At 40.5% G+C, this 14,925-nt stretch overlaps 1 protein-coding gene and 1 pseudogene across 1 annotated transcript in view; one reads left to right on the top strand and one right to left on the bottom strand.

Moving 5' to 3' along the window:
* Window positions 1-321: 321 nt before the first annotated feature.
* Window positions 322-905, top strand: LOC136398421 (ubiquitin-ribosomal protein eL40 fusion protein-like; annotated as a pseudogene).
* A 1,433-nt stretch (window positions 906-2,338) lies between these two features.
* The window catches only part of ZNF892 (zinc finger protein 892), a 54,551-nt gene continuing 41,964 nt past the window's right edge, over window positions 2,339-14,925 (bottom strand). The window contains exons 9-10 of the mRNA XM_066372698.1: window positions 11,461-11,547; window positions 2,339-7,934 (exon numbers count right to left, since the gene is read on the bottom strand). Coding sequence (XP_066228795.1) covers window positions 6,664-7,934; window positions 11,461-11,547 — 1,358 coding nt within the window. The 3' untranslated portion in view covers window positions 2,339-6,663. The remainder of the gene's footprint in view (window positions 7,935-11,460; window positions 11,548-14,925) is intronic.

Below are 14,925 nucleotides of genomic sequence, written 5' to 3'. Positions count from 1 at the left end.
AACATTGGTTCCAGTTAGGGAAATGTCTGTGGGAGCTTCCACAGGTAGTACAGGCCCAGGTAAGTGCCTCCAGCATTCCTAACCCATTCATCATTATCATAGGCTGAGACCAACACAAAACACCAACGAATTGGTTGGTTACTCCTAATGTTGTTGGATAAAGTGGAAAAAAAAAAAAGGATAAACGCACAGATTCAAATTGTCAAGTGCAAATAGAACATTCTCTAGGATGGATCACATATTAGGTCACAAACAAGTCTTAACAAATTCAAGAAGACTGAAATCATAAATGTTATGCCCACCTCCTCAGCAGACATGGAGATGCAGATTGTTGTGAAGACCCTCACTGGCAACACCATCACCCTCGAGGTTGAGCCCAGAGACACCATTGAGAATGTAAAGCTAAAATCCAAGACAAGAAGGGCACCTGCCTGACCAGCAGTGTCTGATTTTGGGGGGCAAATAGCTGGAGGATGTCCACTCTTTCAGACCACAATATTCAGAAAGATCCACCCTGCCTGACCTGTGGTGGTGCAGTAGATAAAGCGTCAGCCTGAAACACCGAGGTCACCGGTTCAAAACACCAGACTTGCCTAGTCAGGCATATATAGGAGCTGATACTTCCTGCTCCCCTTCTTTCTCTCTCTTTCTCTCCTCTCTAAAATAAATACATTTTAAAAAATCTTAAAAAAAAAAAAAAAAAAAAAAAAGATCCACCCTGCACTTGATACTTCCTAAGCAGGGTGTGATCAAAGAGTCCTCCCTCCACCAGATCGAACAGAAAAAAGTACAGCTGTAACAAGATGATCTGCTATAAATGTTATGCCCACCTGCATCCCACAGTCAACTGACACAAGAAAAAGTGTGGCCAAATCAACAACCTGTGCCCCAAGAAGGTTAAATAAGGACCTACCACCACCTCCTTGGGCCTGCATAGTGGCCTCCTGCCTGAACCCCATGGCCCTGGGGCCTCAATACAGTTTCCCTTTCATTGACTGGAGCAGAAAAACAAAAAAGAAATCACACTAAGTCTTTTTTACAAACACAATGGAATAAAACTGGAATAAAATTAGTAGCAAAAGGAAAGCTGAAAAATTCATACATATGTGGAAATTAAACAAACCCTTGAACAATCAATGGGTCAAAGAATAAATCACAAGAAAAATTAGAAAATATCTTGAGACAAATGAAAACAAAACCACACCATACTGACATCTATGCGATACAGCTAAAGCAGTACTAACAGTGTAGTGCATAGTAGTAGATGCCCATATTAAAAAAGATCTCAAATCAGCAACCTAACTTTATACTTCAAGGAAGTAGAAGAACAAACTAAGCCCAAAGTTAGCTGGAAGAAGAAAATAATAAAGATTAGAGCAGAAATAAATAAAATAGAAAATAAATAATAGGAAAAAGCAATGAAACTTAGAGTTGGGTATTTTAAAAGGTCAAGAAAATTTAGGGGGCAGAAGGAAGAAACTACACTACATCCCCCAACACATACACACGATTATGGTGGTAGTCAAATAGGTATTACACTTGTCAAACTCATCAGACACTTTAAATGGGTGAATTTAATTTATGTAAACTTTAATAAAGTTAATTTTATAAAAGACCTAAAAATCCATTCTTTTAAATAACTAGTAAAACTGACGAACCCCTGGAAATGTAATCAAGAGAAAAAAAGAATACAAACAAGCAACTGTGGGAATAAAAAGGACATAGCTACAGATAAAACAGGGATTTTAAAGAAAATAATCTGAACAGCTAATGGCAAAAAAAGATAAATATTAAAGAAAAACCTAACTCCCAAAATTTCAAGAAAAAGTACAAAATCTAAATAACTTCTAAAACCAATCAAAACTCACAACACACACACATTAATCCCAGTTTCCCAGGTGAATGCAACTAAACATTCAAGGAAAACAAACTCTTTCAGGGTGAGAAAAATCACTAAACTGGGTAAATCCCAGAAATGTAAGTACTCTTTAACATTAGAAAATCCATGAAGGATGTGTGTATATGTGTGTATAGGGGGTAGTAAAGGGGACCAAATATATAGTGACAGAAAATTATTTGACTGGGAGTGGTGGGCACACAATGTGATATACAGATCATAGAGATGTACTCTTGAAACCTATGTGACTTTATTAACCAATGTCACTCCAATAAATTTAATTTTAAAAAATAAATAACTAGAAAATCCATCAATGCTATTTACTACATTAACAGGTTAAAGAAAACGATATGATCATCTCAAAAGATGCAAATTTAACTGGTGTTTAAGAAAAATTATTTATAAAAAGATAAAAAGACACATTCCATTATACTTGCAGTTATTTTTATTGGCTATACCATCAGAAAGTACACATGAGGGACAGGTCACATAAAGGACTCTATATACAGTACATAATGGTTATATAGTACTTGATAGCTTACAAATCACTTTGTACCCATTATCTGCCTAATCTAGCCACTCTCAAGTAGATACCGCATTTTAAAAAACAATATAAATGAAGAAACAGATTTAAAAGGCGAAGCGATTTGTCCCAAATCCCAATTATTTTCATTATTTTGTTAGTCCTCTGTCCTGTGTTATATATCAAATTAAAAAGTAATTATCTAACAAAAAAAAAGGAAATAGAGACACCTAAACACAGAAATACATAATTTAAAAAACCAAATTCTGAATCCAATTCTCCAGTGGTTCCCACATGCTCTTGGAACAAAGAAACATAAAAATGTTTAACTCCATAGTTTATATTCTTAGTCATATCTATCTTTCCTTCTCAAATATGTAACCTACAACTAAACACTGGTGTTTAATAACTACAATTTCTTCAAAGCTCGATGAAGCTTGCAGCCTGATAGTTTCTACCCACCAACTTGGAAGCTTCTCTTCAGAGAACAAGTGAGCATTCCTCTTGGTAGTTTGTCTCGACTAGTTAAAACAACCTAGGTATGCCACGATCTCTGATACAACTTGACATGCACTTCAGAGTCAGAAGGAAGGATGACATGGGGAAGATGGAGGAGTACCCTTCCCTAGTTCTCTAAGTACAGCTAAACCCTGGGTGTCATATACAGAACAATGCAAGATTCTGAAAGGTGGACAGGATGCAGGCTGGTGGGGGCCAGGGAACCTGAAGAATGACACAGCACTGAATCCCTTGGGTTTTTCTTTTGCCTCATCTACCCCAGGCTGGGTTCTGAGGAAGCTGACAACCTAGAAACATCACAGACACAGACTAAAAAAAAGGTCCAAGGAAAGCCTGCTATTTTCAGCCAAAGGACTAGGAAAGAAGCAGCCTCACAAGACAATTTTTAGACAGTAACCACTCTCCTCCAGCCAAAGACCATGGGAGAAAACTTCAGCCCTATCCACACCAATAAGGCTGAGTGGGGTGCCTACACTTCTACCCTCACTAGGCTTAACCCCCCACCCTGAGTAGAGTCAGAGAAAGTCAAGTGAGGAGACAAAATTTTCAAAAACAACCCCCCCTACCCCAGCAATGTCAATGGAGACCGTGTGGGGAGACCAGGCTTCTGACCCTACCCAGTGACCAGATGTCCCTTTATTCCTTGCTGGTTTGGACAGTGCAGGCTTAGTGCAGGGTCAGGAAGTCACTCCCCACCCAACTCTAGCCCATAGTGTAAGTGGAGGCCATGTGGGGAGCAGGACTGAGTCACTCCTGCCCCTCCCAGGTGGGTGGTATTAGTGGAGCCCCAGTGGGGGCCGTAACTCACACCCCTGTCCAGCAGTATTGAGGACCCCTGCCCAAATAGAGGGCAATGATAAACCTGGACTTCCAGTACAACTCCCAACAATTTCTCCACCAGAGCAGTGTCAGAGGCCAGCCCAAACAGAAAATCTGAACAGTATACAAAGTCTCCTAAGATAATACCCAAAATGTCCAGATTTGAATGGAAAATCACTCATCTTGAATAAAAAAACAATCCAGGTGCCAACACTGAGATGACTCACATTAAAATGACCTGCTAAACAGCCATCATAAAAATGCCTCAGTAAGCAACCACAAACATGCTTAACACAAATTTAAAAACAGAAAGTCTCAGCAAAGAAACAGAAGAGAATCAAATGGCACTGAAAAATATAACAAAAGCCAAAGATGGGCTCACCAGCAGAATGGAAGGGACAGGGGAAAGAATCCATCAACTTGGAGTTAGAACAATAAAAAATAACCAAGCAGAATGAGAGAAAACTGTGCCTCCCAATTCCTATGTTGAAGCTCTAACCCCCAAGGTGGCTGCATTTAGAGATGAGGCTTTTAAAAGGTAAATTATACACGAGGTCATAATAGTAAGGCCCTAATCTTTTTTTTTTTTTTTTTTTTTTTTTTTTTTGAGAGAAACATCAATTTGTTGTTCCACTTATGTATGTATTTATTGGTTGATTTTTGTATGTGCCCTGACTAGGGATCAAACCTGCAACCTTGGTGTACTAGGATGAAGTTCTAAACCAACTGAGCTACCCAGCCAGAGCTGGGGTCCTAACCCGATAGCGTTGGTATCCTCTAAGAAAGGGGCTCACTCTCTCTTTCTCTACACACATGCGTTGAGAAGTGCTGTGAGTACACAGCAAGAAGGGGGCTGTCTGCAAGCCAGGAAGAGCTCTTACCAAAACCAAGCAGGCAGGTACCTTATCCAGACTCCAGCCTCCAGAAGTGTGAGAATACATTTCTGTTTGAGTCCCCAGTCTGTGGTGCTTTGTATGGCAGCCCCAGAAGGCTAAGACAGATTTGGGTACTGCTATAACAAATACCTAAACAGGTGAAAGTAGCTTTGGAACTAGGTAATGGGTAGACGCTAGTTGAAGGCTAGTCTGATGTCTGACAGAAATGAGGACACATTACTGTTAACAGAAAGAAAAGTTGTAAAGTGGCAGTGGACTTGGCTGAATGGTGTTTTGGTATTTTGTAGAACTTGTGAGCAACAAAATTGGATATTCAGCAGAAATTTCTGGGCAAAGCACTAAAGGTGCAGCTTGAATCCTTGCTGTTTATAGAGAATGTGAGAGGAGAGAGATAATTGAAAAATTGGTAAGCAAAAGGAAAAAGAACTTGGAGATTTGGAAAATTCTGTCTATCCACATTGCAAAATACGAGAAAGCTTGTTCGGCTGTGGCTGAAAAGCCATTTGATAAAGAGATCGTTGGTGTGACTCGTGGATTTAATCAGTCATCTCAGCAGAAATAAGAAATAAAAATGGGATTAAACCAGCAGAAATACTGCCAGCTGGTACTAAAGGGGACAGCAAACACTAGACAAGAAAAAGGTAGGCGGTCAGACCTGTTAGATCCTACAACACCAAAGTGCCCTACGCTGCAAGAAAGGGCAGGATGACTCTGAATCGATTCAGAGATCAGGCTGCCTCTTCAGTTTCAAAAGGAGGGGATGTCCCTGAAGTGTCAACAGGCCACATGGCCTCAGATTGAAGCTTTGGGGGCAGGGCTGTTCAGCCAAGCATTGGTGGCAGGACTGCTGCAGCAATGGGTTGTGAAGGTTGGACCCCCTGCTCCAGTGGGTCTGGAAGGTAAGGCTTAGTGCAGGGTCAGCAGATTAAGATAAAATTACACTGAAAAACATTGAACAGAGCCTCAGGAAATGGTGGAATTACAAGCAAAGACCTAACATTTGTATCAGTGTCCTGGAAGGAGAGAAGGGGTGAGCGTGGGGGCTGAAAATGTATTCAAAGAAATGATAACTGAAAATTCCCCAAATCTGGCAAAAAACATAAACCTAAAGATTCAAGCTCAGCAAATAGGATAAATGCAAAGAAATCTATACATCTTAGTCAAACATGGAAACTAAAAACAGCACTCAAAATGTTTCCAACAATAACTTTCAAAGTTTCAATAAAAAATATAGATATATCTATTTATATATCTATATATATAATGTGTCATCTGCTTCTACCCAAGAGTAAAATGGTGAAAGGTTAAGTACTTCAAAGACTTTTCAGATTTTCACAGCAACCTAAGATGATGTGTCAGTTTAGGTCTACAACTAAAGTTTACTATACGGTAGTATGAAAAAGTCTCAAGTACAAACCTCATACAATGAAGGTAAATATTCATAAATAAGCACATTGTCAGGTAACTCAGATAGCTTAAAACAGACTGAAAACATCAAAGGTCCCTCTGTGCTCCCCCTCTCTGGGCTACAGGTCTGACCTGAGGAGTTTCCACGATTCTCAGCAGATGTCTCAATAAGCAAGGTCTAAAAGACACAAAGTGCAGAAATGAACAGCCAGGCCAGTGTCCTCTGGCTTCAGGGGAAGCCGCCCTCTTAATACCTTTGTGACTGACAAACTCAAAAGTCTTTTTTTCTTGGGTGTCAGTAATCATCTGAGTAGTTCTCAATCAACAATTTTCCCCTTGAGAATTGCTGACTGAGAAAATTACTCAGATGATTATAACTGATGGTTGAGATAACTACTCAGATGATTACTCACACCCAGAAAATTTTTTTTCATGTTTAAAATGAAAGCTTTTATTTTTCAGAAACAACCAAGATGATCTCCAGAGATTTCCAATGGGATAGTAACATGCAGCTTAACTTCATGGAGGGTAAGAGCACATCTATCACCTTAACACTGGGCTGCAGCCTGCGTGAGCGGCCACACTCAGGAAAACATTATTCTTTATCCAGTATGAATTCTCTTTTGCTGACCAAAGGCTGCATGCTCACTAAGGGCTTGCCCGTAGTCCTCAGTTTTCCCTCCAGCATGAGTTTTCTGGTGTTGAGAGAGGGATGAACTCTGGCTGAAGGCTTTCCCACATTCCTTACACTTATAAGGTTTTTCTCCAGTGTGAGTTTTCTGGTGCTTTGTGAGAGATGAGCTCTGGCTAAAGGCTTTCCCGCAATCATTACACTTGTATGGTTTCTCTCCAGTGTGTGTTCTCTGATGACGAATGAGGGCTGAGCGGTCACTGAAGGCTTTGGCACAATCATTGCATTTATAGGGTTTCTCCCCTGTGTGAGTTCTCTGGTGTTGAGTCAGGGCTGAACAGTAGCCGAAGGCTTTCCCACATTCATGACACTCATAAGGCCTCTCCCCAGTATGCGTTCTCTGATGCTGGATAAGGCCTGAACGGTCACTAAAAGCTTTCCCACATTCGTTACACTTATAGGGTTTCTCTCCAGTGTGAATGACCTGATGCTGGGTAAGAAATGTGCTTTGGCTGAAGGCCTTCCCACATTCGTTACACTCATAAGGTTTCTCTCCTGTGTGAATTCGCTGATGTTGAGTGAGGTATGAACTCTGATTAAAGGCCTTCCCACATTCACTGCATTCATAGGGTTTCTCTCCAGTGTGAATTATATGATGCCGTATGAGGGCCGAGCGGTGACTAAAGGCTTTCCCACATTCATGACATGTGTATGGCTTCTCTCCAGTATGAATTCTCTGGTGGAGAGTAAGGTGTATGCTCTGGCTAAAGGCTTTGCCACACTCATTACACTCGTAGGGCTTTTCTCCTGTGTGAATCCTCTGATGCAAGACAAAAGCTGAGTAGTAACTAAATGCTTTCTCACACTCACTACACTTCCAAGGTTTCTTTCCTGCACAAATTCTCTCATGCTTCACTGGATCTGAATTTTGCTTTAGGTTCTTTTTAAATGAATCACAATAATGTAGTCTCTCTCTTTGTTGTTGAAGAAGAAATGACCTCCGACCAAAATTTCTTACAAATTCATCACACTGGTAACTTCTCTCCCCAGAAGATTTCTTCTGAGTGGCCACCTCTTCTATTAAATGTTTTCCATGGTTTTCCCGCTGACTCTCTAAGGAATCATCACATCCACTGTCACCTTCCTTTGGAAATCTTTCTATTAAGATCCCTGGGGCTGGCTCTTCTTCAGAGACATCCTGCTCCAGGGTTAGCTCCTTGCTTTCTGGTCTTGTCTCCCAGTCTAACATAAACAAAAATGCACATGAGTCATTTCTTATACTGAGAGTAAAGTAACTACTGTGGTAGCAAAATAATAAAACAAAAAATGCTACAGGAATTACATGAACTTGAAAGCTCTAAAAATAGCCTTGCAATCCTGAGACAATGTGAGAAAAGAAAGGTGACAGGTATGCATGGGGAGAGGGCGAGCAGTACTCAATCACTCTGCCCAGAGGGGAGGAAAGGAGGAAGGGTAACAGAACAAAACTAGGCAGAGGGGATAAAAAACAGAGTCTTGCGGAAAGAGGGCTGGGATCAGAGAAAGATGGCTTCTAGAGAATGCCCACTGCCACCACCACACCATGGCCTCCTGACTCATGCCTTGAGAATGACCATTACTAGCTTATCTCCTTCTTCTAATCGTTTCCCATTACAAAGTGTCCCACTCAACGCTAACAGACTAACCTTCCAAAAGCATCCCTCTTACACAAAAATCTCTACTGGTTCCACTGTCTTGAGATGAGATGCATACTCTAGAAACCAGCACTCAAAGTAGTCAAGATCTACAAATTCAAATCATCACAAAGCTTAGAAATCAAAAAGCAACTGGTCATCTCTGATGGCCCCACACCCAACAAACCACAAAGAGTACAATAAAACAAAGTTGTGTTTTTTAACAAATTAAGAGCATGTAGAGAGGGGAAGGTCAAATCCCCATGTGTTCAGATTGGTCCCCAACCTGTCAGGATACCTGCCCTCAAACCTGAAATTTCCTAGTAAGAGTTTGGGAGGAAGTTTCTTTCTTTCCTTTTATTTATTTTTTTATTTTTGAGATAGGCTGGGAGAGAGAGAAACAGGAACACCAAGCTGCTCCTGCATGTGCTGTGACCCGTAAATCAAACAGGCAACCTCCTTGCTCCGGAATGACACTCCAGAGCTATCCGGCTAAGGCTTTTACTGGATTTTGTTTTTTTGTTTTTGTTTTCTAGAGGGACAGAGAGAGGTAGAGAGAAGGGAGGGAGAAGGGAAGCATTTGTTGTTCTACTCAATCATCCATTTTTGGTTCCTTCCTGTGTGTGCCCTGACTGGGGATGAAACCTGCAACCTTGTTGTTTTGGGACAACATTCTTAACCATCTCAGCTAACCAGCCAGGGAGAGAAAAATTTTACTAATAAAAATGTTTAAATAGCCTGACTAGGCAGTGGCACAGTGGATAGAGCGTCAGACTGGGGCGCAGAGGACCCAGGTTCGAAACCCTGAGGTTGCCGGCTTGAGCGTGGGCTCATCAGGCTTAAGCGGCTCATCAGGCTTGAGTGCAAGGCTCACTGGCTTAAGTGTGGAATCATAGACATGACTCCAAGGTCACTGGCAAGAGCCCAAGGTCACTGGCTTGAGCAATGGGTCACTCATTCTGCTGGAGCCCCCTGGTCAAGGCACATATGATAAAGCAATCAATGAACAACTAAGGTGCCACAACAAAGAACTGATGTTTCTTATCTCTCTCCCTTCCTGCCTGTCTGTCCCTATCTGTCCCTCTGTCTCTGTCACTAAAAAAAAAAAAAAAAAAAAAGTTGAAGTATTTCCAGGCTTATATAGTCTTTACTATCCATTCCAACTATGATGGTACATAGATCCAATGATCTCAACTACATACTCTAATTAGGGAAGTGCCTGGGATTTTAAAGGACAAACAGGTAGAACTAGGTTAAAGGCAAATGGACTTCCAGTTAAGAGGAGTGGGAAGAATTAAAGCCCCAAGGAGAACACATAATTAGTGGAGGAGAGACATTTGCCTGTCTGGTGTTAAGAGTTCAAGCTGGAGAACAGAGAAGGTAAAATGGTTAGACACGTCGACTATCAAAGGCCTGGAAAGAAAGTAGAGAAATATAGAACTGGCTGAGTAATAAACTCACTGTGAGGAATGCAGCAGGGTTTTGCTACCTCAATTAGATAAGATCAGACTAAAGAAAGTATAATCAGCTGGCAATCTATTGCAGTCTGACAGCAACAGGGTCAAATCCACATCTTTCAAAAAAAGTTACCAGGACTCCCTGGCCGGTTGGCTCAGCGGTAGAGCGTCGGCCTGGCGTGCGGGGGACCCGGGTTCGATTCCATGCCAGGGCACATAGGAGAAGCGCCCATTTGCTTCTCCACCCCCCCCCTCCTTCCTCTCTGTCTCTCTCTTCCCCTCCCGCAGCCAAGGCTCCATTGGAGCAAGGATGGCCCGAGCGCTGGGGATGGCTCCTTGGCCTCTGCCCCAGGCGCTAGAGTGGCTCTGGTTGCGGCAGAGTGACGCCCCAGAGGGGCAGAGCATTGCCCCCTGGTGGGCAGAGCGTCGCCCCTGGTGGGCGTGCCGGGTGGATCCCGGTCGGGCGCATGCGGGAGTCTGTTTGACTGTCTCTCCCCGTTTCCAGCTTCAGAAAAATACAAAAAAAAAAAAAAAGTTACCAGGACTTAAGTCAATAGCCAGCATTTGCTTAGCATATAGCCAGTTCCTGTTCTATGCATTTCTCCTGAATTTTTTTATTTGATCCTCACAACAACCCTGTGATATAAGTGCCATCATTATCCCCATTTTATAGTTGGGGAATTTCCCCATATGTTCAGAGAGAAAAATTCACTTGTTGAAGGTTGTTGGAGGAAAGCCAAAGCACCGAGTGACTTTCTGTTCCCATCCTGGGGAAGTGAAGGTCGAGATCAAGCATACATGACTGAAGGCAGTCGCGCATCCACGGAAGGCCTCAAGGACGCGATGCTTGGCCCTGCTGGAGCTTTCTGCAGGTCAGGAATCAGACAGCAGATGGTGTGGTGTTATGTCTCAGAAAGGGCAAGAGAAATCTAATCAGTTTTGCAAAACTAAATAATATAATTGTATACACTGTATTCTGCTTGTTAGTTTCTCATGCATGATGTCATGTTTCTGCTTAATAAATTGAATAGCTGATCTCTCCAAGGCACCTCAGTCCTGGAGAGACTGGGGTTCTCCACTTGCAGTATTGTTGCTGCCTCATTCCTTTGTGGCTCCTCTTCATGAAACCCTGAACACTAACAACAGAAGGTCACAGAGCTAGTGAATAGCTGATATTGGTTTGAGACCTGGGTCCAAAGTCTGCCCTCATAACCCATTGCTATGCTGCCTCCACTTAGAGAAGAGGGTGAGGGAAAACTCAGATCAATTTATAGTCACTTCTGTCAGACAAAAAGTCACATTATCCTGCAGAGATAAAATAACACCCATGAAAAAGCCTGGTTTAGAGCCTTGCACCCATGCAAATTATTAACATACCTTAAAATGATGATTTCGTTTCACCTTATTGAGGAAATAGAATTGGTTTGAAAGAATAGAAAGTATTTACTTTCTAAAAAGTAAAATTAAGAGTTTATAACAGATCATCAGCCACATAGGGTAAGTGTGGCATGGGAGACAGAGACTTCATCTTTTCCATGGTCCAGCAAATCCAGAAAGGCTTCTCTACAAGCATTTCAAAGGTATGTTTTACCACTGACCATCTAGGTTTTAAGTTCCCTGTTTCCAACACTCACTCACCAGGACTAGTGGTTTTTGAGGCTTCTCTCTCAAGCTTCTCCCCACACTCCAACTGAGAGATTACATCAGGCTTGGATATCGAAAGCCCTGTTTATGGGGAAAGAAAAAGGAGTCTGGCAAAAAGCCAAGGGTTAGTTCTTTGGTTGTTAGGAAAGACAGTATAAGAGATATGTGGGTTCTGGACTTCCCCCTCACCAGGGCTCAGAAGAATGCAAGAAAGTTGATACAGTGTCTATTTGAATTCAGAACAGTTGTGTTGCTTGTTTTTACCTCTCCCTATTAAAATAATAAGCAGCCATTTCTTTTTTTTAAAATTAATTTTAATGGGGTGACATTGATAAATCAGGGTACATATGTTCATAGCAAACATCTCTAGGTTATTTTGACATTTCATTATGCTGCATTCCCATCACCCAAAGTCCAATTGTCTTCTGTCACCTTCTAACCTGTTTTCTTTGTGCCTCTCCCCTCCCCCAAACCCCTCTCTCTCTTCCCCCCCCCCCCGTAACCCCAACACTTTTGTCCATGTCTCTGAGTCTCATTTTTATGTCCCACCTATGTATGGAATCATATAGTTCTTAGTTTTTTCTGATTTACTTATTTCACTCCGTATAATGTTATCAAGGTCCATCCATGTTGTTGTAAATGATCCGATGTCATCATTTCTTATGGCTGAATAGTATTCCATAGTATATATGTACCAAAGCTTTTTAATCCACTTGTCCACTGACGGACACTTGGGCTGTTTCCAGATCTTTTCTATTGTGAGCAATGCTGCCATAAACATGGGGCTGCATTTCTTCTTTTCAAACAGTGCTATGGTGTTCTTGGGGTATATTCCTAACAGTGGTATAGCTGGGTCAAAAGGCATTCGATTTTTAATTTCTTGAGGAATCTCCATACTGTTTTCCACAGTGGCTGCACCAGTCTGCATTCCCACTAGCAGTGCAGGAGGGTTCCCTTTTCTCCACCTCCTCGCCAGCAATTATTCTGTGTTGTTTTGTTGATGAGCGCCATTCTGACTGGTGTGAGGTGATATCTCATTGTGGTTTTAATTTGCATTTCTCTAATGATTAGTGATGTTGAGCATTTTTTCATATGCCTATTGGCCATCTGTATGTCCTCTTTGGAGAAGTGTCTATTCATTTCTTTTGCTCATTTTTTGATTGGATTGTTTGTCTTCCTGGTATTGAGTTTTACAAGTTCTTTATAAATTTTGGTTAGTAACCCCTTATCAGATGTATTGTCAAATATGTTCTCCCATTGTGTAGTCTGTCTTTTTATTCTGTTCTTATTGTCTTTAGATGTGCAAAAGCATTTTAGTTTGATATAGTCCCATTTGTTTATCCTGTCTTTTATTTCACTTGCCCGTGGAGATAAATTGGCAAGTATATTGCTGCGAGAGATGTCAGAGAGCTTATTGCCTATGTTTTCTTCTAAGATGCTTATGGTTTTACGGCTTACATTTAAGTCTTTTATGCATTTTGAGTTTATTTTTGTGAATGGTGTAAGTTGGTGGTATAGTTTCATTTTTTTGCAGGTAGCTGTCCAATTTTCCCAACACCATTTGTTAAAGAGGCTGTCTTTACTCCAATGTATGCTCTTACCTCCTCTGTCAAATATCAGTTGTCCATAAAAGTGTGGGTTTATTTCTGGGTTCTCAGTTCTGTTCCATTGATCTATATGCCTGTTCTTATGCCAGTACCAGGCTGTTTTGAGTATAATGGCCTTGTAATATAACTTGATATCAGGAAGTGTAATACCTCCCACTTTATTCTTCCTTTTCAAGATTGCTGAGGCTATTTGTGTTCTCTTTTGGTTCCATATAAATTTTTGGAATATGTGTTCTATATCTTTGAAGTAAGTCATTGGTATTTTAATTGGTATTGCATTGAATTTATAAATTGCTTTGGGTAATATAGACATTTTAATGATGTTTATTCTTCCTAACCATGAGCACGGTATATGCTTCCACTTTTTGGATCTGCCCTGATTTCTTTTATCAATGTTTTATAATTTTCCAAGTACAAGTCTTTCATCTCCCTGGTTAATTTATTCCTAGGTACTTTATTTTTTTGGTTGCAATGGTGAAAGGGACTGCTTCCTTAATTTCTCTTTCTGACAGTTCATTGTTCGTGTATAAAAATGCCTCTGATTTCTGAATATTAATTTTATATTCTGCCACCTTGCTGAATTCATTTATCAGGTCCAGTAGTTTTTTGACTGAGACTTTAGGGTTTTCTATATACAATATCATATCATCAGCAAATAATGATAGTTTTACTTCTTCTTTTCCAATTTGGATGCCTTTTATTTCTTTTTCTTGTCTGATTGCTGTGGCTTGGACTTCCAGAACTATGTTGAATAAGAGTGGTGAAAGGGGGCACCCCTGCCTTGTTCCTGATCTTAAGGGGATTGCTTTTAATTTCTGCCCATTGAGTATGATGTTGGTTGTGGGTTTGTCATAGATGGCCTTTATTATGTTGAGGTATGTTCCCTGTATTCCCACTTTGCTGAGAGATTTGATCATGAATGGGTGCTAGATTTTATCAAATGCTTTTACTTGCATCTATTGAAATTATCATGTGGTTTTTCTCCTTCCTTTTGTTTATGTGATGAATCACATTAATTGACTTGCAAATATTGTACCAGCCTTGCCTCACAAGAATAAATTCCACTTGATCATGATGTATGATTTTTTTCATATATTGCTGGATCCAGTTTGCTAATATTTTGTTGAGGATTTTAGCATCTATATTCATCAGGGATATTGGCCTATAATTTTCTTTCTTTGTGTTGTCTTTGCCTGGTTTTGGAATCAGAATTATACTCGCCTCATAAAAGGAGCTTGGAAGTCTTCCTTCCTCTTCAATTTTTGAAATAGTTTGAGAAAGATAGGAGTTAGTTCTTCTTTAAATATTTGAAAGAATTCACTTGTAAGCCATCAGGCCTTTTCTTTTTTGGGAGTTTTTTGATAACTGTTTCAATCTCATTTGTTATAACTGGTCTGTTTAGGTTTTCTGATTCTTCCAGATTAATTTTTGGAAGATTATATGTTTCAAGAAATTTGTCCATTTAATCTAGGTTGTCTAGTTTTTTGGCATACAGTTCTTCATAGTATTTTCTTACAATATTTTGTATTTCTGTTGTGTCAGTTGTTATTTCTCCACTCTCATTTCTAATTTTATTTATTTGAGTCCTCTCTCTTTTTATCTGGTGAGTCTGGTTAAAGGTTCATCAATCTTGTTTACCTTTTCAAAGAACCAGCTCCTGGTTTCATTGATCCTCTGTATTGTTTCTTTAGCTTCTATGTCATTTATTTCTGCTCTGATCTTTATTATTTCCTTCCTTCTACTAGCTCTGGGTTTTACTTGCTGTTCTTTTTCTAGTTCTTTTAGATGCAGGGTCAAGTTGTTTATTTGAGCTTTTTTTAGCTTCTTAAGGTATGCCTGTAGTGCTATGAAC

Source organism: Saccopteryx leptura, chromosome 3 (genome assembly GCF_036850995.1).
Source record: "Saccopteryx leptura isolate mSacLep1 chromosome 3, mSacLep1_pri_phased_curated, whole genome shotgun sequence".
NCBI lineage: Eukaryota > Metazoa > Chordata > Mammalia > Chiroptera > Emballonuridae > Saccopteryx > Saccopteryx leptura.
This window is presented reverse-complemented; position numbering and strand designations above follow the sequence as displayed.